The sequence below is a fragment of the Ictalurus punctatus genome, chromosome 12 (genome assembly GCF_001660625.3).
Source record: "Ictalurus punctatus breed USDA103 chromosome 12, Coco_2.0, whole genome shotgun sequence".
Taxonomy (NCBI): Eukaryota; Metazoa; Chordata; class Actinopteri; order Siluriformes; family Ictaluridae; genus Ictalurus; species Ictalurus punctatus.
In genome coordinates this window covers 25101802-25126321 of record NC_030427.2, presented here as the reverse complement: position 1 = coordinate 25126321, position 24520 = coordinate 25101802, and the positions used below count along the sequence as shown (strand labels likewise).

At 39.8% G+C, this 24520-nt stretch overlaps 2 protein-coding genes and 1 long non-coding RNA gene across 4 annotated transcripts; 2 read left to right on the top strand and 1 right to left on the bottom strand.

Annotated features, from left to right (window-relative positions):
• The first annotated feature begins 1808 nt into the window (after positions 1-1808).
• On the top strand, positions 1809-14032 carry hdac1 (histone deacetylase 1). 2 transcript variants are annotated; one of them, XM_017481294.3, is made up of 14 exons: positions 1809-1954; positions 2720-2832; positions 2936-3053; positions 5914-5988; positions 6113-6251; positions 7258-7399; positions 7795-7887; positions 7971-8079; positions 8175-8315; positions 9413-9521; positions 9647-9774; positions 10887-11033; positions 12497-12545; positions 13352-14032. In XM_017481294.3, exons 1-14 carry the CDS (start codon positions 1810-1812, stop codon positions 13377-13379), a joined length of 1536 nt encoding a protein of 511 aa, XP_017336783.1. In that variant the 5' UTR covers position 1809; the 3' UTR covers positions 13380-14032. The 2 variants fall into 2 exon arrangements, with proteins under 2 accessions (XP_017336783.1, XP_017336782.1); XM_017481293.3 differs by having other exon boundaries at positions 10887-11045.
• Positions 14033-16441: 2409 nt separating this feature from the next.
• eif3i (eukaryotic translation initiation factor 3, subunit I) lies at positions 16442-23686 on the bottom strand. Its single transcript, NM_001200598.1, is given in 11 exon segments — positions 16442-16668; positions 16926-17018; positions 17898-17971; positions 18280-18369; positions 18823-18933; positions 19198-19325; positions 19747-19896; positions 20560-20625; positions 21259-21346; positions 21742-21834; positions 23595-23686. Coding segments are annotated over 11 exon segments (978 nt in total). The 5' UTR covers positions 23598-23686; the 3' UTR covers positions 16442-16586.
• LOC124628692 (uncharacterized) lies at positions 19906-21293 on the top strand. Its single transcript, XR_006983302.1, has 2 exons — positions 19906-20316; positions 21218-21293. It is a non-coding gene; the product is annotated as an uncharacterized LOC124628692 (long non-coding RNA).
• Positions 23687-24520: the final 834 nt, after the last annotated feature.

The following is a 24520-nucleotide window of genomic DNA, read 5'->3' as shown; positions in this document are numbered from 1 at the left end:
TTCCTGTGACATTTCTGATGAATGCCCTCTCTTAATATAAGCATATCCTAAGAAATGTTAACTAGTAATGCCCACAGATATTTACCAGTCTTTAGGATTTGCACTACTTTATATATATATATATATATATATATATATATATATATATATATATATATATATATATATATATAAGCATTCATATGCCATATTAGATGATTTGTGTCCTGAATAAGAATCTGAGCTGAGCATCAAGTCATCAAGCAATTTATATCACAACACTGATGTATACTTGAGACTAATTGTTCAGATGGTACTGATTAATCTTATATAACAGCAGCTCCAACGACAGTGCAATAGAAGCTCGTTTACCGGGGCTTGGATGGCAGATATTCACATATTGTAAGGCTAATAATAAAAACACAATGAAAAAAAACTTGTAAATATAACCAAGAAAAACATTATTATACTACGGTTAGCTCCTGTCTGCTAATTTCATTGAAGAAGAAGCCTTTAGTGGTCACATATACATTACACAGTGAAATTCTTTTCTTTGCATATCCCAGCTTGTTAGGGGGTTGGGGTCAGAGTGCAGGGTCAGAATGATGTGGTGCCCCTGGTGTGGGGAGGGTTGAGAGCCTTGCTTGAGGGCCCAATGGTGGCAGCCTGGCAGTGCTGGGGCCTGAACCACTGACCTTCTGATCAGTAACCCAGAGCCTTAACTGTTGGGCTACATTAAATTCCAAATCAAGCAATATTTCATTACATTGAACACGTTACTATGCTTACTATCAACGCTACATTTTGTCCAGCAGTGGCTTGATTGGGAACTATTTATGTTGACATAGAAAAAATAAACAAAATATTTGGCCATATTGTGTCTGAAATGTCAGTTCCTTAATATTCATGTCTTATTAATAGAACTGTTTATATTAAAGCAATATCACACTCGCAATCCTGCTGTTGTACTGAATGTTGACATGGCTGTGACACCTGAATCACAGCACTCTTGCTAGTGCGATATTGCTTTAATATGATATGGTGTAGTTTTCTGTTAAAAGATGTTTATTTTAGATTTATAGAAGGACTATCCACTGTCAGCTCTTTGTAACAGTCAGTACATTTTCCACCACAGGAAAGTCTTGGACAGAGGAGCTTGTATAACAGGACAAGCTGCATTTTTATTTATTTATTTATTTATTTATTTATTTATTTATTTTTGTTTCATTAACTTCATGAAGTAATAAATGACAGGCTGGTGATGGGACGACTGTTTATTTCTGTTATAACATAAGTGATAACAGGAACTAATTTGTCTAGTGGAAGTTCAAGTACATTCAATGTAACTATAAGTTCTTAAATGGTTAAATAAGCAGATGTGTCATTCCTTAATATTTTAATAATTGTAATCTTGGGCAAGCTGTTGTTGTATAAGAAGAACAAAATATCTCTATTATGTTTTATTCATTACATACCAAATCAAATTCATTATTGTTTTAAAATAAGAGAAAATGAACTACTTAGAACTGAAAACCACATCCTCATTTGTTTCTGTTTGAGGGTAAGTGGACACCCATTGTTTTTTTTTTGTTTTTGTTTTTTTTAATGAATGCCAATTAAGAGAAGCCTAAAAAAGAGATACAAACATAAAAATGAATAGTTTTGGCCAGTAACAATAATTTCACACTGGTTAAACTGTGGGACATTCCCACAACGTTAAAGAGTTTTGAACTGAAAGCAACAATGTGTGAAGAAATTGAGGGAGCAGTGTAAGGAGCTGATTGGTGTAGAGACACTATGGTCCCGCCCCTAAGAACGGAAAGCTGAACGATGATTGGTGTAGACGTGTGGAGCCAAGTTGTAGTTGAAGTGAGCTGCAGAAAGTCCGGCAGGCTTCAGCCTCAGACTGTAACCGGAGCTAAAATGGCGCTGACTTCCCAAGGAACAAAGAAGAAAGTTTGCTATTATTATGACGGTAAGAAGCTGGGCATTGAGGCGCAAGATCATATTTTCACTTCTACAGCAATGAAAATAAGTATTTTTCCTTCTCTTCAGGTAGACTTTCTGCAAATTGTTTTCTTCCGCTTCAGCATTGGGCTGATTGTTAGCCCGGTTTAGCCGGTTAGCATGATACACTTGATGTTAGCTAGTTAGCTAGCAAAGCAAAAGCAAGCGCAGTGGTAAAACTAGCCGTGCGTAATGTCTCGGAATTGTGTTAAAAGTTCACTTTTTTATACGGTTAAATCGAGTAATGCTTGCTGGCTTCCATAATTTGGAGTAGGGGGGGAAAAATCAGCAAAAGCTAGTCACTAGTTCGTGACTAGCATGCTAGCACGCCTGCACGAGAGAATAGCTAATCAAAGTTAGCAAGTTTAGCTCATCCGTTTGTTAAGTTTTCTTGCAAAACGGTGCTCGTTTTGGGTTCTGGAGGAACGGTTGCAATTTAATACACAGATTTTATTTCAGGATTGCGTTTATTCCTAGCTGTTTTTATGCTTCGGTGCTTCCAGGATTGGATGATGGCACTTAATTAGCCGGCTAGCCTGGGTAATTAAGGGGTGATAATAAATAAAAAACTGAGATGTGTGTCAAGGGTTTTGTCTGTTGCAAAGCAAACTTCCTTCCATCGCTTCAAACAGTGTAGGGTAAATCGACATTTCTGACTGTTTGTTTAAATAGTTGATTGTTGTCCTCCCGCTCAATTCTGAACATCTTTTCGGTCTAATCCACCCGTTTCCAGGTGATGTTGGGAATTATTACTATGGCCAGGGTCATCCCATGAAGCCTCACCGCATCCGCATGACCCACAACCTCCTCCTCAACTATGGCCTCTATAGGAAGATGGAGATCTATGTAAGAGAAGGGAACTGTTTTCTCCTTCTTTACTCAAGTGTAAGTGAGAGATTGGGATTCAGTGGTTTGAAAAATGAAATGTTCGAGTGTGTTTTCTTGTCAGAGGCCCCACAAAGCCAACGCTGAAGAGATGACCAAATACCACAGTGACGACTACATCAAGTTCCTCCGCTCCATCCGCCCAGATAACATGTCCGAGTACAGCAAGCAGATGCAGAGATGTGAGTACCTTTACCTGCCCGACGCCTGCTTTATTCTCACAAGGAGTATGAAGTTCATATGTTAAGAAAAATTCTGTCCACAAGAACAGTGACTCATCTACCAAAAAGCACAAAATATAAGTTGAAAGCATTCGCGTGTCGTAAATTATTACATCACACTCAGGTTACTAAACTTTTTAGGCAGACAATCCCAAATTGACTTGACCAGCATACTATTTTTTTTTATTTTTTACCTATATTCCAGATTAAATGATGATTTTAACATTTGTGAATCCATATTCTTTGTATTTTTGTGTATATTTTTTTTCCCAACATCCCAATATGGCTCTGACGTCTCAGAGCCCGAGTCTGCACAGTAGTAAGCATGAAGTGGAGCTATGGTATCGAGGTTCCGCCCACACTCCCGCAGAATCAATCGCAAGCACACGCCCCTGAACTTTTTCAACTCGTTATGTCAGTTATGGAAATATAGAAATTAAAGTTAAAGCTCTGATTTCCCCCTGAAGATCCTGGGGGAAAAAATCCGTTGGTGCCTCAGAGAAGCTTCGGTCAGAGAAGCTGTTGATCACAGCTTGCAATCATGACGCCACACCCTTGTTTTTATAACCTCAAATAACTAAATGAAATCAAACTTCTTTTTTTTAAACAAACGAACACTTGAACTTACATCAGCGTGATGATATCTACCTAAAATGGCAGAAAACGTCTTTGGAAAAAATTTATTTGAAGTATAATTTGATTGTTTAGTTTCTCACGTCCCATTCGATTACATGGAGAGGGAGGGGTTTATGACCTGTACTGCGTTCAGCCACCTGGGGGCGATCGAAACTTTTTGGCTTGACTTTTCAGGACACGGTTGCAATACACCAGGTGTTGTTACAGTGCGTTCGCTGTCCGTACACCACTGTCCATGTATCTTTATGTAGGCTGTAAGCTGGTTTTAGATGTAATTCAGGAAAGGACACGATAACGTTTTTACTAGCACTGTCAAAATCAACACGTTAGTTCTTGTGCTAAATTTTAAAATAGTTAGCTTGCTCAATAAATGAACACAACTGCATTCTCTTTACTTCCTGTCGTGGCCCCCTTACCACTCAGGACGACCTGTGCGGTGCCAAACCGAGCTATCCTGACTGAGGATGGATAAGGACAAGGAAGGGGTTTTAGGCGGAAAGATTCACTGTAAAAAGTTGCTGACGGATCTTTTGGAGAAAACAAAAGTAATCTGCACAGTTTGTAAAGCTGAATTTAGTTACCACAGAAGTAATTCGTTTTTGACGGATCACCTCAAAGCAAAACTATTACAGGAGTGCGGTGCTCAGGCAAATAATAACACCTGTAAGTGAGAAAGTAACCAATGCTTTGACTAACGCGGCTGGATAGGAACTGCCGCCAAGTTAACGTAGTAGAAGACGACGGACTGAGAGAAATCATTCGGATAACATGTAGGCCTGGGTTTTGTCTTTATTTCTTTTTAGTGTATGTAAGAAATATGCTTGTCAGGCCAGCAGACAATTTTGAGGGCTTTGATGGTTTTACTGGAAGCTATTAAATAATAGTATTTGAATTTAAATATACCTTCTTTGCCTCGATTCTGCGTTAATTCCATGATTTTACGTGTAATTATCCGTTATTACAGCTAGAGATCGACCGGTAGTGGATTTTACCAAATCCTGCCGATAACCGATTATTCAACCGATAGTTTGAATAATAAACTGATACTGAATGAAAACATTCAAAGTAAAATATTGCTCAGTTGATCAGTTGGTCGACCTCCTAATTACAAGCTTCAGTCTTAAGAAGGAAGTGATTAATTGCAACAAATTGTGCGATTTATTAGATTAAAAAAAAAAAGTTTTGATCGGTCGACAGCCCTAGTTTGTACTAAGATGGTGCAAGTGACTAGAACAAGTGTGGTTAAAGGCTGTGTGGATACAAATGGTCTGAGTTTTACATTTTAATCAGTTTAAATATCAGTTTATCTGTCCTCACAAAAGAATAATTTAACCCTAAACACGGTTTGTGTCCTGTTTATGCAAACACAAAGGAGCGATAGATTTGAGCACACAGTGACACGAGAACAAGTCTGTGCGTGACTCGTGATTCATTTACCTCAACGCGTCCGTCATTTAAATAAATCTCACCACTAATCCAAGTTAGATTTAAGTTCTACAATGAATAAAAATCTACTTACTACAGCTTTAAATAGATATCGATTTTGTTTGCTCTGACCAGACGTGGGTTTGATCGTAGAGTTACGCCATTGGTTATTTGACAGCCAAGACAGCAACACTAAATAAGATGAGTTAACACCCTTAGCTTTGCTGTGGTAGTTCAATAACAGCGACGTGACCTTTCTAAAGAACACATCCGTATAAAGGAATACTTGTAGACACTTATGTCTGAGTGTAATTATTCACACAGTAATAAATTAGTAGTAGTAGTAGTAGTAGTAGTAGTGTTGCTCAGGTGTGATGAATGTACACCCCATCAATTTGCTGCTCTGCCTCACTGCTTACTGCAAATACTGTGAACTAATCAGACGACAACTACACCCTCTCAGCAGTTTTCTCTTATTAATGGCTAATGCTAAGTGTGAAATTGGAACGGTGGTTAATGAGGTGTTGGTGTGTAAGCTGTGAATGGCTTTTTGTTGATTATGCTCGTGACTAATCATCAGTCTTGTATGCCAGTTAACCAGAGCGAAAGTGATTACTGTATAGAAAAAAAAAACCCATCAGATATTTCGTTGAATATTTATTCAAAATAGGCCAGAAACGTCTTGGATGATAACGAGCCTCACTTCCTTTGCAGTGTATTCCTTTTGCTAGTAATGTGCTCATTTGTATTCCTTCCTCAGTTAACGTGGGTGAAGATTGCCCCGTGTTCGACGGCCTGTTTGAGTTCTGTCAGCTTTCAACAGGCGGCTCTGTCGGTAAGCGCTTTTATCCAGACGGGATTTCCTTTTCACAGGATTCCTAAGCGCTGCTGGCTAATTGATTTCTAGTAGATGACAAACCCGATGCAGATGATTTAAAGACTTGTGTTTCTGTGTCCAGCGGGTGCCGTGAAACTAAACAAGCAGCAGACAGACATCGCCATTAACTGGGCAGGCGGTCTTCATCACGCCAAGAAGTCGGAGGCGTCCGGTTTCTGCTACGTCAATGACATCGTGCTGGCCATCCTGGAACTGCTCAAGTGCGTCCTCTGTTCAGTATCAGGGTTTTCACTTCCAGCATGGCGACGGCTGAAATCCTTATTACTTGCAGCTCGTCAAGATAAACAGCAGAAACCCCGTAGCTTAACCAGGCTGTCGTTTAGTCTGTGCTGTGTTTAAGCAGAACGTAACTGAACATAACAATGACTAGTTTGGCGGCGTTAATTAAGAGGTGGGCGGTATGATATCAGTGTTTTTTAAAAAAAAAAAAAAAAAAAATTCAAACTGTAAAAAGTATTGATAAATTTATTGTTGTGGATATTAAAAGTAAGATTAGAAAAAAGAAAAGAACATTTTCATGATGCAATATAAAACTTCACCTGTGTTGTAGTAATAAATGAAAATTAAATTATGTTAAGTTTTGAGCAGATTGGACATTCTGTGTTTGAGTTATAGCAACTTCCTGTTTCATGGCGAAACATCGAAATTTGTGAGAAAACCCACGCCGTGCAGCGAAAACTCAAAAGCTTTGTAATATAGCATTGTCTATGCCTTTAGATGAGACTGACCAAATATGATGCCGATCTGATGAAATCTCTAGGAGGAGTTCGTTAAAGTACGAGGCCTGGAAATGGCAAAAATTTAAGAGAAAAACCAAAATTGCTGACTTCCTGTTGAGTTTAGGGCATGGGTTCAAGAGAGGTTTTTGTACGTATTGGCATCTTAGACATGATTTCCGAATTTTGGACATGTAGGTGAAACGTGGCGCGAGGCACACATCGGTGAAATTTTGTAGGTGGTGCTATTGAGCCATTTTGCGACCCTCAATTCTGGAACCCCCGTCAGATGTAAATTTTTCACCGGTTCAGACAATCTTTACATAAATATGTGCCAAAATTTCAGAAGGTCGTCTCTAAGAGCACTAATGATTGCTCATTGACTATTTACATTATTGTTTCTGATTCATTTTTTTTTTAAAATGCTTTTAGTTGTCTCTCACTGACGCCTCTTTTAAAAAAAAATTTTTTTTTGTCTTGATTTTATTAGGTACCATCAAAGAGTTCTGTATATCGATATCGACATCCACCACGGCGACGGAGTAGAGGAGGCCTTCTACACCACAGACCGTGTCATGACCGTGTCTTTCCATAAGTATGGAGAGTACTTTCCTGGCACAGGTGACCTCAGAGTAAGTTTTATTTTTATATCTGTCGGGTTATTTCTACTGAACCGATTAAATCCTTAGCTATACTCTTCGCTTCGTGCCACAGTGTTGCTGAATTCTCAAATCAAGAGGAGATGATTTGTTTGCTGTAGTGCTGGCTGCAAGGCAAATTACAGATTTGTGCTAACTCGCTCGTTTTAATACGTTATCGTTTCTGTAGTAACAGCTAATTCAGACGGAGTTGTATGGCGGATGCTCCACGTACTCTAGGTGTTGTAATAAACAATTTTTATACCGTCTTATTTAACAAAACGTGTAACTATTGATATGGTGCCATTTTCTGTGCGATGTCTTTTGTTTATTTTCGTGAATACATGCTTGGATTGGCATCGACGAGGCTAATGTACGGTTTCTTGCAGGACATTGGCGCTGGAAAGGGCAAATACTACGCCGTGAACTACCCACTCAGGGATGGGATCGATGACGAGTCTTACGAAGCCATATTCAAACCTGTACGTCAGTAAAGAGACCTTAATGTACTCGCTTTCGGATTTTGACTCCCGCTTAACCGATTAAACGCACTTGGTGTTTTCAGATCATGGCCAAAGTAATGGAGATGTACCAGCCGAGTGCTGTAGTGCTTCAGTGTGGTGCTGACTCTCTGTCTGGGGACAGGCTGGGCTGCTTCAACCTCACCATCAAAGGTCACTCCGAGATTAATATCCATGTACCGTTCGAGAGTTCTGTGATTTGTTTAGTGTTTGTGTGTGTGTTAACAGTGAGCCTGTGTGCTCTTCAGGTCACGCTAAGTGTGTGGAGTACATGAAGAGTTTTAACCTGCCCTTGCTCATGCTGGGTGGAGGAGGCTACACCATCAGGAACGTGGCTCGCTGCTGGACCTACGAGACAGCCGTGGCCCTGGATAGCACTATTCCTAATGGCAAGTTTTATATTTTATGTCCTTGTACTGGATTTCCAGCTTTGACTCTGTTTTGAATACAATGTGATTTCACTAACAGTAATATAAACCCCAGATGTTCAGTTTATAATGTAATCGTTTAGCGCCACAAGGAAAAAGATGAACAATGTCGAAATAAGTAAGTGTTCTAACACAAACCTAAATGTATAAGGACTGGGTGCTTTCATGTTCCAGTGGGACTTGAACAGGTTAATTCAACTGCTGGCATCAATGATCTATTTATAATATGCTTCAAGTGTTCAAGTACAGTGATGAGGATTTTAGGCCATATTTACATTTATTTACACATTTAGCATTATTTACATATATTCATTTAACAGACGCTTTTATCCAAAGCGGCGTACGAATGAGGAAATTCAAGCAAAATACTGCTCATGGCTGCACAAAGTTGGTTCGTTTGAAAAAGTTGCAATGCAATTTGCAGAGATATCTACTCGAATTGGCGCAATCGCACAGAATAGTTTTGCAGCAATGTTTGTTGGTAAATGAGACCTTTTTGTTGTACGCGCATTCGAGACACATGAATCGGAGAGGGCTTTGTCTGAAGGCACGTTGTGATGATGCCATGTGATGCGTCTCAGCACAAATCTGCGGTAATTCTGGAACAATTGCAGGCTCCTCCAAATATTGCGGAGTTTTTTCTGCGATTGTGAAATCCCAGAGAGACTGGGCCGATACAGATTATTATTTTAAAGTATTTAACACAAGCTTGACCCCTGACCAGAAAATGTCTTTTGGTGGAATTGAAACCTTTTGTACTGAAGTGGCATACAAATAGGACTTGTATAGTACATAAGTTTAAAAAAAAAAAAATAATAGAACATGCAACAATTCCTAAAACATACTTCCAGCGTCTCTCTGTTGTGAATAGAAACGTATATTAAAATCCCTCCTTTGGAGCATCAGGAAATCAGATAAATGGCTTGATTTAATTTAACAGTAGAGCGTAATTTAATTATTTGACTTTTATTCTATAGAGTCGCATTCTAGCGTGGTGATTTTTTATTTTTTTTAATTTTTTTTATTTTTTTTCCCCTTCTCCCTCTCCTGATTTTCAGAGCTTCCATACAATGATTACTTTGAATATTTCGGACCTGACTTCAAGCTTCACATCAGTCCCTCCAACATGACCAACCAGAACACAAACGACTACCTAGAAAAGATCAAGTGAGTGTGTCAGTGGCTGGTGTGTGTTTTTTGTTTTGTTTTGTTTTTGTTTTGACTTTTTGTATTTGAGCTTGAATTTTGGTCTCCGTTATGATATGCTGATTTGATCTGTCCTCTGTGTTTAGGCAGCGTCTGTTTGAGAACCTGCGCATGCTGCCCCACGCTCCCGGAGTGCAGATGCAGGCGATCCCAGAAGACGCCGTGCAGGAGGACAGCGGGGACGAGGAGGACGACCCGGACAAACGCATACCTAGTGCGTATCCTATTCGTTTTTTTACAGTGGATCTCCTCTCAAACTTAACACACCTGGTTACACTGATAATTCAGCCGTGAATGTGAAAATAGACTTTTTCTTTTTTTTTTTTTTCCTGTTAATTTAATTCGTCATAATATTCAGTAAAGAATCATCTTATTTTCAGATGTGAAACATTTTAAATCAGTTATTGTTTTTGTTCAAACCAGTTCCTCTAGTCATATTTGTGCATCTGAAGTATTTGTTTTAATTTTTTTAATGGTGAATGGTAGCACTATAATTAAATCAGGCTGAATCGTAGGCACGCTCGTGGGTTCTTAATCCACATTTCTTGGTGCATATAATGTTTTAGGCATAGCTGAAAATCTTCAAGATCCTGATTTGATCTAACGTCCAACAATGTCCAGATGCAGATAAGAACAAACCCAAAGACCTGATAAGAGTATGAGGCAGTTATTACTGTCAAATCAGTGGTTTTTTTTTTTTGTTTTGTTTTGTTTTATTTGTTTGGGCAGTGGAATAATTTTGTCTGTGTCTTGGGCATTTTTGATACCGTATATACTTGGTCTCTTCCTTCTTGGCACCCTGCTTTTCCTTTTGAATATTTCAGTATGTTTTGTGATTATGTTGATGTTGGAGTAGTAGTGTACAGTGTTTGGATGGGTATATGGGCTTTTGAAGGGACAGATGGACTTGAATAACCAACATTTAGCCCGTAAGGATGTGAACTGGGAGTTTTAGGACCCAATATGAACCTCGTTCCTCCATGAATGGTGAGGAAAAGAGGGTAAATGGCACAAAGAGCAGGATTATCTCCATTATCTTTTTGTTAACAAACAAACCTAAACGCTGAGTTTGATAAATGTTTGCTGTAGCCTGGGGGGAGATGTGCTCGGCGGTAAACAAATTTTTTAATTTTTCTTTAAATTTGCTGCAGCAAATTTAAAGGAGTAAACGAATGCAAGTTGCTCACATGTGAAATTGTACCTCACAACCTAAGTGTTTCTCCTCCCAAGACTTCATTTTCCAAAGTGGTGTCATTCACCACTCTGCTGTCTAACATCAGGAGCGATTTATTATTTAAAGCTAATTAAAATACTTTTCTTTGCCAGTCCGTGCCCACGATAAGCGGATAGCCTGCGACGAGGAGTTCTCCGATTCCGAGGATGAAGGACAAGGCGGCCGCAGAAACGCAGCCAACTACAAGAAGGTCAAGAGAGTGAAGACCGAGGAGGAGAAAGATGGGGAAGAGAAGAAAGGTGAGCGCACAGGCACAGCGAACAACACTTCTTCAGCATTCTGAAAACAGTTTAGGACTGAACTTCACAATACATGGCCAAAAGGTTTCTGGACATCTGACTATCTCTCTCTCTCTCAGACACACACACGTGGGTCTGCCTGTGTATATTTATCCATCCGCTTAATCCTACACAGGGTCGCAGGGAACCTGGAGCCTTTCCTAGGGAAACACAGATCTCGTTATTAAGCTGCAAAGGAAGTTGCCACAGGAAGTGATCGAAGCTTATTCCATGTTAAGTGACCAACCCACATTAAAGTCTTATAAACCGAACGTTCAGAACCGAACATTTCGACCGTGGCCGAAAATGAATTAAGAAAAAAAATAATAAAATAAATTTTGAAAGTTTTTTTTTTTTTTTTTTTTTTTTTTTTTTTTTTTTTTTTTTTTTTTTGTATAATTCTTAGACCTTATTCATTTCATGAATTTGAATTGGAAAATTACAAACCAATAAAATTTTCATGTTTACGGAAATGAACACACCAAAACAAAAACAATATTAAATATATTCATCATTCAACAAACAAATTTTTTTTTTTTTTTTTTTTTAATCCAGTTATCCAAATAATGTGATGTTACCTATTATGCAAAACAGCAGTCAAGTAATGAACTTAGCGGCTCTAGGCTAGCATCCTGCAAATACACAAAGTTTAAACGTGCTACATAATCATTTTAATGAAAATGGGCAGAACGCAGATTGGCAGAGGGCCTCTATTCTGTTGTTGCTTTGCTGTACTCTGCATGTTGAATGGGATGTCGTGTTTCCAGGTGGTGTATCACACCTGTCATGGAAAAGATCTTCTGCACCGTGCCCCCCTCTTGACATTTCTGCAGAACAAACACTGCAGATACTTGTTTGCCGGGTAGCACCGTGATAACCGTTGGTTAGATAGAGTGAAATCTGAGCACTGAGGGGCGGGGCATGGCGGCTAACATTTTCAGCTCATATTTTGTTTTTTGTTTTCTCTTTTGGCCAAAAAACGTTAAAAAAAATTTGGCAATAGAAATTTCGGTGCATCCCAGGTCCTTCCAGTGCCATGTCTCTGCTCAAGAAGCCGTTCTTTCGTAACGGACAGTGTATACACTAAGAACGTCAGAGTGGTGCAGAAGGTAGTGTCGTAGCCTCACAGCTCCAGCGTCCCCAGATCAGTCCCGAGCTCGGTTCACTCATTGGTGTCCTCGCCATGAGTCACATGCTCTCTCCGTGTCCACATGGTTTTCCTCTCACTGACCCCTAAACCATACCAAGTAGGTGGATTAGTGTCTCTAAATTGTGTGATCCCAGCTCTCGCCAAGCATTCTTGAGAGACTCCAGATCCACCACGACTTTGACCAGGAGAAAATGTTATTAAAGATTAATTGAAATGGGGGGGGGGGGGGTGAAGAAGGCATTTTTCATGAACTGATTGTTTCGCATTCCTGCAGATGTGAAGGAGGAAGAGAAAACCCCAGAAGAGAAAATGGACACAAAAGGGTGAGTGTGTTGTGTGTTGAAGTACTCGGTATGTTTACCGGGTTATTTTTCATTGTAATGTTTTAAGACGGTCTCACTGTGAAGTAACAAAGTGCCAAAATGCATCACATAACATTTTACCAATGCTATGCAGTTTAAACAAGAAACAATAATTGAAACGATTGACTCGATTTGATTCTTCAGACCAGTCGTGTGCACGCGCACGTGTTCCGACGTTTCTTCAGGTCCCCCACTCGCAGCTTTAGTTCCTACCTGCAAAAAAAATAATAACTACAGTTTCATCTTATCCTGTTATAAATGACACGGGGAAATAGGAATCAAGAGATCATGAGGAAAAGTTCAGCTTGTTAGAAAGAAGCAGTGATGGTTAGTGGCTCTGGTGGTGAGCTAGAACAAAGCCTGGCATGTACCGTATAAATCCAACAACCAAATTTCACTGAGTGTTTCTCCAGCTGGCTTCAGAAGCTAATATACAGCTACTTTCTACCACTTCTCATTGGTTAAATATTAACCAACATTGTTATTCATATTGTCACCCAGATGAGGACGGGTTCCCTTCTGAGTCTAGTTCCTCTCAAGGTTTCTTTCTCTCAACATCTTGGGCCGTTTTCCCCTCACCACCATCTCGCTCAATAGGGAGAAATTCACAAATCCGTATCCTGTGTTTGTTTCTGTAAAGCTGCTTTGAGACAATGTCCGTTGGTCTCTCAGATGTGAGGGGGTGAAAAAGTGAACTTTTTTTTTTTTTTTTTTTATTAAATGTGGTGTTCTCTGACAGTACTAATGCTCCTTTTCTGTTTCTAAAGGCCAAAAGAAGAGCTGAAAACAACCTGAGCACTCGAGTCCAAACAGACGCACGAACTGAACTTGAGTTGTCCCACACACACACGATGTTAATGTTAGCGTCCAAGCTAAAGACTGTAAATTATTTTCTAAGACTCCTTTTACTATTTGTATTCTTATTGGGCGGTATAGATTTTTTGCATTACACATGTCGAAATGTAAGATGTATCCTTTCCTTATCGCAACCCTTCCCCACCCACCCCCTCGTTTTCTTTTTCTTTTTTTTTTTGCTATGAATCTTTGCATTATTTTATTTTTATTAGGTAGAAATTTACAGTAGCACCTCAAACAGGACCAGAAGCAGTAGAGATCGTTATTAGCTGTGCTTCATCTGAACAGCTTCACCTCTAATTTATTTGGAATCATGGACTTGAAAACATACACACACACACACACACACAATCGTTTCCCGTATTATTAGGTTTTGTCTTTTCTGGATGCTGCTCACTGGCTCAGTGTCCTTTACCTCATTTTTAAGAGAGAAAATTGTTTGTTTTAATGACGTGTCTGTGTTTTATGGCTCCCAGGGCCAGAAATAGCAGTTTTAGGAGTTCCACGGTTCTGTGGTTTTGAATTGTCTATATTATATGCGCTTTTTTTTTTTTTTTTTTTGGTAAAGTAAATAAAAGAGAACATGCTCTCTCCATTCTCTTAAAAGCTTTCAGTTACTGAATGCGCAAGTATTATTAAATAAGACATCAGTTTGTAGTCTAATGACTACCAGGCCAGTTTAAGTTCACTTAAAAGGTTAAAAAAAAAAATAATAATAAAAAATCAGTTTGACCCAAAATAACATGAACAGACAGCTCTATCCATGGCTCCATGATTGGAAGCAATTTAAGCGTAGCCTGATCCTGCTGTCTCAGCACCTCATCAAAATCCTGTCCTACTGAATTACTGAACAGGGGAAATGAGCCGGAACTGAAATTTCTATCAATGTGTACGCTTCACGTTAGGGCTCGAGGCTTTCCCTTGACATGGTGTGTTTTTAAATGTGAGGAGATAATTGTGTTCCAGTCGAATGAAAAGCTCCGCGAAGCACTAATGCTGAAAGGATAGCAATACGCTGCGTCAATCAGGCAGTCTTTTTATACCAGGTGCAGGCTTCTTTGCAGTTACGTGCATATTGGTGTCTAAATACACTTTAATGTTGTGAATGAATTTTACTCAAAGCACAGGATGAGTTCATAAAGAAAACTAGACGACCATATTAAATCATTCATTTAGTTCCTGGAAGGATTTCTCTCGTTTCTGAGCATGATCACAGAAATGAACGCAAATTCAAACTCCGGAATATTCAAAGGAGCTTGGGCTTTTTCAAAAAGATCGTGTCACGTGACATCACAACCTGCGTTCATGGCAATGGCAGCAAATTCGAGCGTTTTTGGCCACAACAATCACACGTTTTCCCTGTGATTAGGTTTTGCACAGAGTGCTGAAAGCATAGATTTCTGTGGAAGAAATAAATAGAAACATTTGTGGGGCATGTGATCACCACACTGATTAGATGAGCACCAAATAAGCCTCAGTGTGGCAAAGCAATAGCGGATGATGGAGGACTGACCCATACCTGCCGTGTTACCCTGTCAAAGAAATCAAAATATGATGATTTAGAATAAGAATTATTTATTTATATATATATATATATATATATATATATAATTTTTTTTTTTTAATTAGACACGCTGCTATTTTAGGATAACAAATTAATCAAAACTCAAATAGAGCTATAGGAATTATCTTGTGATTAAATAAATCAAAATAATTTAATATTTTAACATCTTCAAAGTAGACACCCTTTTTTCGAATTTCCAGAAATGTATTCTTGGTGTTTTTGCAACTGATTTCTTGGGGAATTCCCCTGAGATGATTTTTAAACAGTGTTAAAAGGAGTTCACACCTACGCCGGACTCTTATTGAGTGCTTTTTCGGAATATGGTCGTCCATTAAAAGAAAAAAAAATATTTTTTTTTTTTGGTAAATAAAATGTTTTTTTTGTAATGAAAGAAATTAATATGTCGGCACGATTTATTTTTGTCTACAACACCGATTTCAAACATTTAATCATACATCTTGAGATCAGGTTTTTAACATCATGAGAAACATTTCAGTCAAGTGTCCACAAATGTCTGACCATGTGTGTGTATTTATAGAGAGTGAGAGAGAGAGTTGGTCAAAAGTCGAATTAATCCCTCAGAAGTATTTTAATTAAACTAAGCTATCATTAGCTTAGTTTTTAGTTAATGTGAGGTTGTAGTTAGTTAACGCAGTTGCAGACACTGAGCTTACTACATCACAGCATGCTTAATTAACATTTGGTTAAGCAGCCAGTTCACAATAAATCTATAAACCTAATCCAATCATCTACACAGAGCAAATCAGTGCGTTTACATGGACAGCAATAATCCGATATTAACCCGATTAAGAAGCTAGCATGTAAACCGCTATTTCTAATTACCTTAATCCGGCTAAAGTCATACTCGAAGTGAACACAAATGGAATTAAGACATGTGGAGTATTCCTATTTTAATCGCATTATGGACGTGTATTACAGACATGTACACACCTTAATCACATTATTAATGTCGGGTGGGAGTTTTCACCGCTTTCTGCAACAGGACACGATCACACACAGCAGAACTCAACCGTTTTACGGCAAACAGAGCACGGCTGCGTCCCAAACCGTGTACTTACCTGCTATATAGTAGGCGAGATACTTGTAGGTAAGTACACGGTTTCAGACGCAGCCCACGGCTTCGAGCATGACAATTAACTGTACTTGAAGCTTTCATAAAAATTAAACATGAAACACCCAAAACTGTATATGGTACCATAACGAAGACCAACTGTATATCGATACGTGAAATTCTGGAGGGACGTAATGACGATGTAAAACCTGAACATGAAAAGAATATTCTAAAAGCAACTCATGTAAACACCTTAATCAGAATACTGTCGTATTCAGAGTAAGATCAGTAATTAGATTACCGCTGTCCATGTAAACATAGTCAATTAGAGTCCTGTCTGAAAAACCAAACACTACTAAAATCCCATTTAGTATGTCAAACTGTTTATTGAGAATATGATTTATTAAATACTCGGGAACAGTCCAGCCCCTCTTTAAAACTGAGTAAAAAAACAGGCTGTATTTCTGACTGATGAAGCCCATGATCTGAACAGGAATGATGTCTTGTGATTTTAGGCCTCGAGCTCAAAGTCGAAGTAATGAGGATCGAAGTAGTGAATTCTGACGTAGCCGTCCTCGCCTCCGCTGCTGTAACTGTGCAACAACAACAAAAAAAAGTTTTAAAATGATGGACATTTTTAACGAGATTAAACATCATGACCGAGTTAGTAGATAATAATAATAATAGATAATTTTTTAAATTTCTACAAAAGCTGGGCGTGGAATTGTTGAGAAACTGGAGGCCGTGTGTCTTTTCCCAAGGACCTGTTAACTCAAGTGACTCTCACAGACACCTAAATCATGTGCCATAATCTAAGTGTTTGAAAGAAGAAATAAAATAGAATAAACACCTTTTGCCGTCTGGGTGGAATGCCACACAGTTAATAGGGCCGAAGTGACCCTTCACTCTTCCAAACTCCTCTTCGTAGGCTGCATGGAAAAACCTGTAAGGAGAAGAGAGAGAAAAATATACAGGAAAATATTCCCAGTGCATACGCATATAAGAAAAACGTATCGATGAATGATCAGAGAACATTCGAGTCGGTTCAATAACACAAATGCATGTAGAAGTTGCTTGCGTTTTGTTATTTGTCAGCAGGGAGGCGTGGTCATGTAGACAACTGGTGCGCTCATTTGCATATTCATCAATTCTGGATTTCACTATGTAGGTGTCCTTGTGGCTTTTTCCACTGTCTAGTGACTTTTTATAGACCAGCCACATAAAGCAATTCATTATTCAGTGTAGGATGGGGATGGGCTTCCTGGCAGTCCTGCGATCTGAGCTCACTGATGACTTTCACTGCATTACACTCATGTTGACTGTTATGACCCGTATCTATTCCATCCATCCATCTTCTGTACCGCTTATCCTTACTGGGTCACAGGGAATCTAGAATTAGGGCCGATCCCAGGGGTGCCAAGCGAGGTACACATCCATCTCAGGGCACAATCACACACCCATTCATACACTACGGACACTTTTGGACATGCCAATCAGCCTGCAAATGACTCGGGGAGGAAACTGGAGTACCCGGGAGAAACCCCTAAAGCACGCGGAGAACATGCAAACTCCACGCTCACACACACAGTGTGGAGGCGGGATTCCAACCCCCACTCATGGAAGTATGAGGCGAACGTGCTAACCACTACAGCACCGTGCTCCCTCCATACCTATTCATTATTTTAATTACATACTGTTTGATATTATGTGTAACTTGATGTGCCTCGCTCAGATCAGTAAAGTGTTTATCAAAAGACCTTAAATAACTAGGCTAAGATTACAGCTAACGTATGTGTGTATGTGCGCCTGTGTGTGTACCAACCTGGCTTCAAATTTGCCAATCCTAGTGGAAGTGGTTGTGACCTCCATGGCTTCCTGACCTCCTCCCATGACCACCTGGACACAAGCACAACAGGAAGAGCAGTCAGTATTACCTGAACACACATTTCATGACATGACCGGCTTTTAATTCTACAGAACTAAAGCACGATCCACACACAGTTCACGCTGACAGACTAAAAATCGAGACTCCTGATCGACGGACACTGCGTATTACAGAAAACCCATGTTCCTTCATTCTCCTAGAGCTGATGTGTAATTCAAGGCATATTAGAGGGAAGAGGGTTTTTTTTTTAACAGTTATAATGAGAAATTGAGGATTATTTGTGATTTCTGAGGTACACGCTAGATTTCAAATGACTTACGTGGTCCATGATGGGTGAGATGGCAGCAGAGTTCACGGGTCGCTCGGTCTTGAAGCTTTTAATGTGTTCTAGTGACGACGAATCGAAGAGCTGCGAAGAGGCAACAGATCTAATATACATAATGTACACAATATACATAACTAATCAACCAGAAACAAACAAAAAAATGTTGGTTGTGATTCAAAATGTAGCTGCCAAACGCCATAAATGTACGTCGCTGCTCCACACTCATGAATACACCGATTGCACATTTTGGAGATTTTATTCACATCTGGTGTTTCCATCTGGCGTTTTATTACGCGATATTCCAAAAAAAAAAAAAAAAAAAAAACGTGAATGGAAACATTTATTTAACCAGGATAAAAACTCGTTGAGATAAAAAATTTCCACACAGCTATTGATGATGACGACGTGCACAAAGGCTTTCTGCTAAATAACTGCTTCAGAAAGACCTGGAAATTCCAGGGCAACTGAAACCAGACGGATTCATCAAGCGACCGTACTGAAGGCTTTTCTCTGTTCTTTAACGGATACGATACAAACCTTAGCAGCGCAGTCTTTAGATGCTGTGATGACCATCGTGAGGTCTACAGAGGACTGGATGTCGTTGATTTGCTTCGTGTGCTCCTTCACTGTAGTCAGGATATCCCCAGACTTCTCACACACACACACACACACACACACACACACACACACACACACACACACACACACACACACACACACACACACGGTTACTGCGACATTCTGAAACCTCACAGCAGACATGTGGTGATAGAACATTCTGTTTAAAGCTACGTGCACACAAACAGCGATCAAAGGTCGTTCATTTTCGACGTGAGTGACAGTGACCGTTGGCGACTAGATGTGGGCTACAAATACACGTATATTAAAAACAGTGGATGTGGGGAGATGCACCTTGGCGCTAAACTGGTTGATTTCTCCATTTTCATGTCCTGCGATCACAAACTCTCCGAGCGGCCCCCAAACCGCACTCGTGATCTTTGACTCGCTGCACGGCACGGAGAGATACGACTGGTTGTCCTCTGAGAAAAATGAAAAACACAGTTAATGACTGTTAGCACAAAGTATCTGATCTTTTGACATTAGAGGCTGAATGAGTGATCGCTTTTCCAGATTAATCGGCAGCGATAACTGATTGGCGGAATTATCATTTATCAGCAAAAATCCACACTGATTGATAGTTTTTCCAAAATGTGTCCCGTGCGGGAGCGGCTGAGAAGGGTCCGCTGTCATTATACAGTACGAGAGCGGCCTCTAGAGGCGAAATAAAAACTGTCACTGACCGATTTTATAGTGTTATTTGAAGTTTTTTTGATTAATTTTGGATGTCCGTTTTAAATTGGAGTGTTATGCTAGATGATTATCCAGACCTTTAGTTAGCTGGGTCCTCACAAATTTGGGTTCAGTACTTGTTGATTCATAACTGCTCCTGTTAAAGCTTACCGATCTGTTGGGGGTCTCGTAGATCAAAGAAGTTCAGGTAGCACTGGTAGCCCATCTGTTTGTCCGTGGAAAACATGATGATGTTCCCGCTGAAGTCAAAGCCACACGTCCTCACTGCCGAGTTGGTATCGAGCACGGCCAGCTGTTTACCTGAGGAGAAACGCAGCGACCTTACTCGTGAGCGTTTCACAGCAGGCAATTCGTTTTGAATGAAATATTCTAATCAGGGTCGGACAAAGCAAACTTATTAGCCAATGAAAGCTCCAGTGTGCTGCCAGGTTTTGCGACAAAAACAGTAATTAACGCAGCTAAAAAAATTAAATCAATAAAACCGTAGCTATTATGATATAAGCTAGCTGGTTAAGTGCATTAACCGTGTAGAACGTGATGTTTGTGCCGGGCTGGACTGGGTTCGAGCTGACAGGTAAACTCACGTAACCACTCTTTACAACCACAGTGAGCTGAAGAGCATCTCAGAACGCACAACACGGCCGAACATTAAGGCTGATGCCCAACAGAATCCCACAAGGTTCAATGAAACTGGACAGCTGAGGATTGTAAAGCGACCAGGTGACATCAGGAGCTCACTATAGCCTGATGTTTGATGTGAACTGAAGTGTTTGAGCTGTATCTGCATGAGTTTGTGTGTTGTGCTGCTGCTACGTTATCGACTGCTTGGATAATTGCATGAACGTGCAGGTGTTCTAATAAAGTGGATGATGCATGCGTATACGTACGGTACACACACGTTAATGATATTCGAGCGTGTAGTGTGATCACGGAGTTAGTAGTAGAAGTAGAACAGTCACTAACCCGTCTCACAGTCCCAGAGTCTGCAGCTGTTATCAGCAGATCCTGTCAGCACGTGCTTCGTGTCCCCTTCACTTTATTAAGGCAAACTTCAAGCAGCTCTGTGTGTGTGTGTGTGTGTGTGTGTGTGTGTGTGTGTGTGTGTGTGTGTGTTCACTTCATTATCTGGACACTTTATTCCACATTACACCTTACTCACTGACTTACAGATAAGTGTGTCTTGTTAGTATTTGGTGTGTAATGTCGTGTGTTATGTCTGTAATTGTCGGCTGCTGTGACCCTCAGGGATCAAGTTCTCTGTGTCTGTCTCACTCCCGTCTCCCTCTGTCTATTGCTGTCTCGCTCTCATATTCTGTCTCTCTCACTCGCTCTCCGTCCCTGTCTCACTGTCTATTGCTGTCTTGCTCTTATATTCTGTCTCTCATGCTTCGTCTCTCTCTCTTGCTCATATTATGTCCCTCTCACAGTCTCTCGCTCATGCTGTCTGTCTCTCTTTCTTTCTCCCCATCACTCTCTATCCCTCTCTCTCACGCTGTCTGTCTCTCTATCCCACTCTCCCTCTCCCTCACGCTGTCTCTCTCTCTCTCTCCCACACTGTCTCTCTCTCCCTCACGCTGTCTCTCTCTCTCTCCCTCACGCTGTCTCTCTCTCTCTACCAAAGGTTTAAGCTGTTAAAAGGTAACAAGCCTCACTGAAGGATACAGTCCACGTCCACACACCACACAGCTCCGGTGTGGCCGTTGTAAGTACCGAGCCTCTCCCCGTTGACCGAGTACCACACATTGACAAACTGAGGAGGAAAAAACAAACACACACACACAAGTAAAGAAAATGTCACATAAAACACACCAGAATAAACAGGAGACTGAAGAACACTAGTTTGGAGCACAGTGGAAACGTTTATTTCCACTTCCTTGTGTTATTTCCGTATTTAAAATGTGCAATTCGTCTCATTTTTGTATGTTTTTATACTCAATACTTCTTGAGTAAAATAACATACCATATTCATGTATATGCTATGGATCTCTTGTGTCCTGAAAGTAATCATTTTTTGTCCTGGCTATGCTTGATATTGCATTGACGTTTGTATATATTGTTTAGTAGATGCTATGTCAACTGTGCAAATGACAAATCATAAGACTTTGACTTTTACCTCAAATCAAGTCAACATTTTCATCCACGTACCTGGTCCTTGGCCACAGAGAACAGCAGGTCACCCTCTCTGTTGTATTTAATCTGAGTGATGGACCTCTCATGGCCCTGAAGGAGGATGGGTTTCTGCATGAAGGAAGTAAAACAGTATTAATACGAGTGCTTTTCCATTGGAGTCGGTCGCACAAGCAGCCCCTCTTTTTATTCTCTGCCTCCAAAGCTCAAGCTAAACCATTCATCTTCACTGAGCGCTTAATCCAGGTCGGTGGATGGGAGCTACCCTAGAAACGTCTACCCTAGACACGCTGAGAGTTAGATGGCAGAACCAAGAGGAACCCCAGACAGAAATGAGAACATGTGAAATAGAAACACAGACAGTAACGCCTGAAACGCCTTGTGCAGTCTCATCCCTGTTGTAAAAAAAACAAAAATAGAATTTGTAATGGTTATAATGGAAACTGTAATTGACCTTGTGGATCTCTACGGGTAATTTGTTGCCTTCTATTGGTGGCATGTTAATGAGTCTTGGTCACAACACAGTGAAATTCTTTTCTTCGCATACCCCAGCATGTTAGGAAGTTGGGGTCAGAGCGCAGGGTCAGCCATGATACTGCGCCCCTGGAGCACAGAGGGTTAAAGGCCTTGCTCAAGGGCCCAACAGTGGCAGCTTGGCAGTGCTGGGGTTTGAACCCGCGACCTTCCGATCACCAACACAGAGCCTTGTAGTGGTATTTGTAGTGGAAACCATTAGAAATTCTGTGATTGTTTCTATTGTTTTTTCTTCTTCAGCAGGAACGGCACGCCTGCTTCCCTGACGTGGGGTACACCCGCCATTTTGTATCGTCTAGGAATCTTTATTTAATATTTATTACTAATAATAATAAATCTAAGCTAGACAGCAAGTTAGAAAGCTGAAACTAGCTAAAAGATCACCAGTAATTATTTATTTATTTATTACATAATTTATTTATTTATTTATTTATTACATCAGCACAGGGCTCTGTACAGCGCTTTTCGGGGGGGGAATTAGGGCTGGGCGATATGACAAAAATATCATATCATATCTATCTATCTATATATAGCACGATATTTGAGGATATTTCTACAATACACATACGATATATCATTTAGCTAAACAACTGTCCACAACACAGTTGCTTAAAAAAAAATACATTAAACTGAGTTTGACGATACAACAAAGATTAAGTTAAAAAATATATACAATTACAAAAAAATTATAATTCAAAGCATACATTCAGTACCATTTAATTCATCATTATTAAAAACGTAAAACACAGCCCCATACCAACGATATCTCAGAAAAGTGTATCGCGTCATCATTCACCACGATATGGATATTATATCGATATATCGCCCCTGGAATAAAGTTGGTTTGACGTTGGACGTTCGATATTCATATCTATGTATGTACATACACACACACACACACACAATAGCACATATATACACACCATAATTGTTGTTACCGTCGTTTATAATTTATAATCCGTATGACGCTATATGATAGCACACAGTTGCTGAAGCTGCCTGGTATTTAAATAGAAATAAAAACAGCTAGCCTGTGAATGAGCGATCATGAGAGAGTAGCGCTCGCCAGCTTTTACAAGAACACGGCTTTGTTCCAAATGACTCACACCTGGACATATAGTGCACTACATAGAACTCCACATAGAACGCAGAAGCCATTAGAACAACCCCCCGTCTAGTGAGCGTATCTATGACGTAAGGAGGCATTTGAAACGCGGCCGTAGTTACCGAGCTGAGCTAACTACTCAGGCCCAGTTCGTCGCAGTTGCTCTCTGATAACAAACGGCAGCGTCTTAGTCAAATGAATCTTCTTTTAAATCCCAAATCTGCGCACTCACCATGTTCGCTAATCTCGCTCACTCTGTTTCTTCCTGGTAAAGATCCTTTTATTAACCCAGATATGTTAAATCAATACTTCCTGCGCGTGCTGTTAAGGGCCGGGTTAAAACGGAAAAGGGAATATCGTACTTCCTGTTCTACAGAAGTAACGGCCCGAAGAAAACAAACCCTCCGTTCGAGCGTTCCGGATGGGTTTCTTTTCTCAAAAAGGTTTCCGAGTACCTGACTGCCTGACTAAATATCTATATTTTAGTTATTTATTTTCACTAAATTTGTTAGGATACAACCCACCAATCTGGAAGGAAAAAAAAAAACGCCGCGATTATTAAAAAAAACAACAAACAAAAAAACAACGCATAATCAGAATTTCAACGTTTTGTCAATTTATTACAAACTTGAATGATCACATTTCACTAGCCAAGGCCCTTAACCCTCTCTGCTCCAGGGGGTACTGTATCATGGCTGACCCTGCACTCTGAGCCCCAACTTCCTAACATGCTGGGGTATACGAAGAAAAGAATTTCACTGTGCTGTGATGCATTATCATGCAATTCTTCAAAAGTACTGAATAAAGGGTCAATTTAAAAAAAAAAAAAAAAAAAAAATTCTTTCTTGTGTTTAAACTGACAGCCATAAAAAAGCCAATTTAATCCATTTAAATTAAAACTGTACCACAATAAAATGTACAAAAATGCTGGATATGAATACTTCCTGAACACACTGTATTGGAATAAAGATATTGAGAATTAAGATAAACCTGTGATTTGAATTAGAAATGCACTAGCGTCCAAGCTGCTGTCAGAGGAAACGACTCAACACCTTCCGACCAATCAGAATCGAGAATTTGACATCACTGTGGTATAAAATAATAAAACCCACTCTATAAAATCACACCGACATTTCAGTACAGCAAATTCTAAACAAA

Bases quoted from the DNA above. Each gene is read 5' to 3' on its own strand.
- hdac1 (XM_017481293.3), top strand. From the start codon at position 1,810: ATGATTGGTGTAGACGTGTGGAGCCAAGTTGTAGTTGAAGTGAGCTGC. The intron at 1,955-2,719 runs GTAAGAAGCTGG...ACCCGTTTCCAG, and splicing joins AGTTTGCTATTATTATGACG to GTGATGTTGGGAATTATTAC. The intron at 8,316-9,412 runs GCAAGTTTTATA...CCTGATTTTCAG, and splicing joins GGATAGCACTATTCCTAATG to AGCTTCCATACAATGATTAC.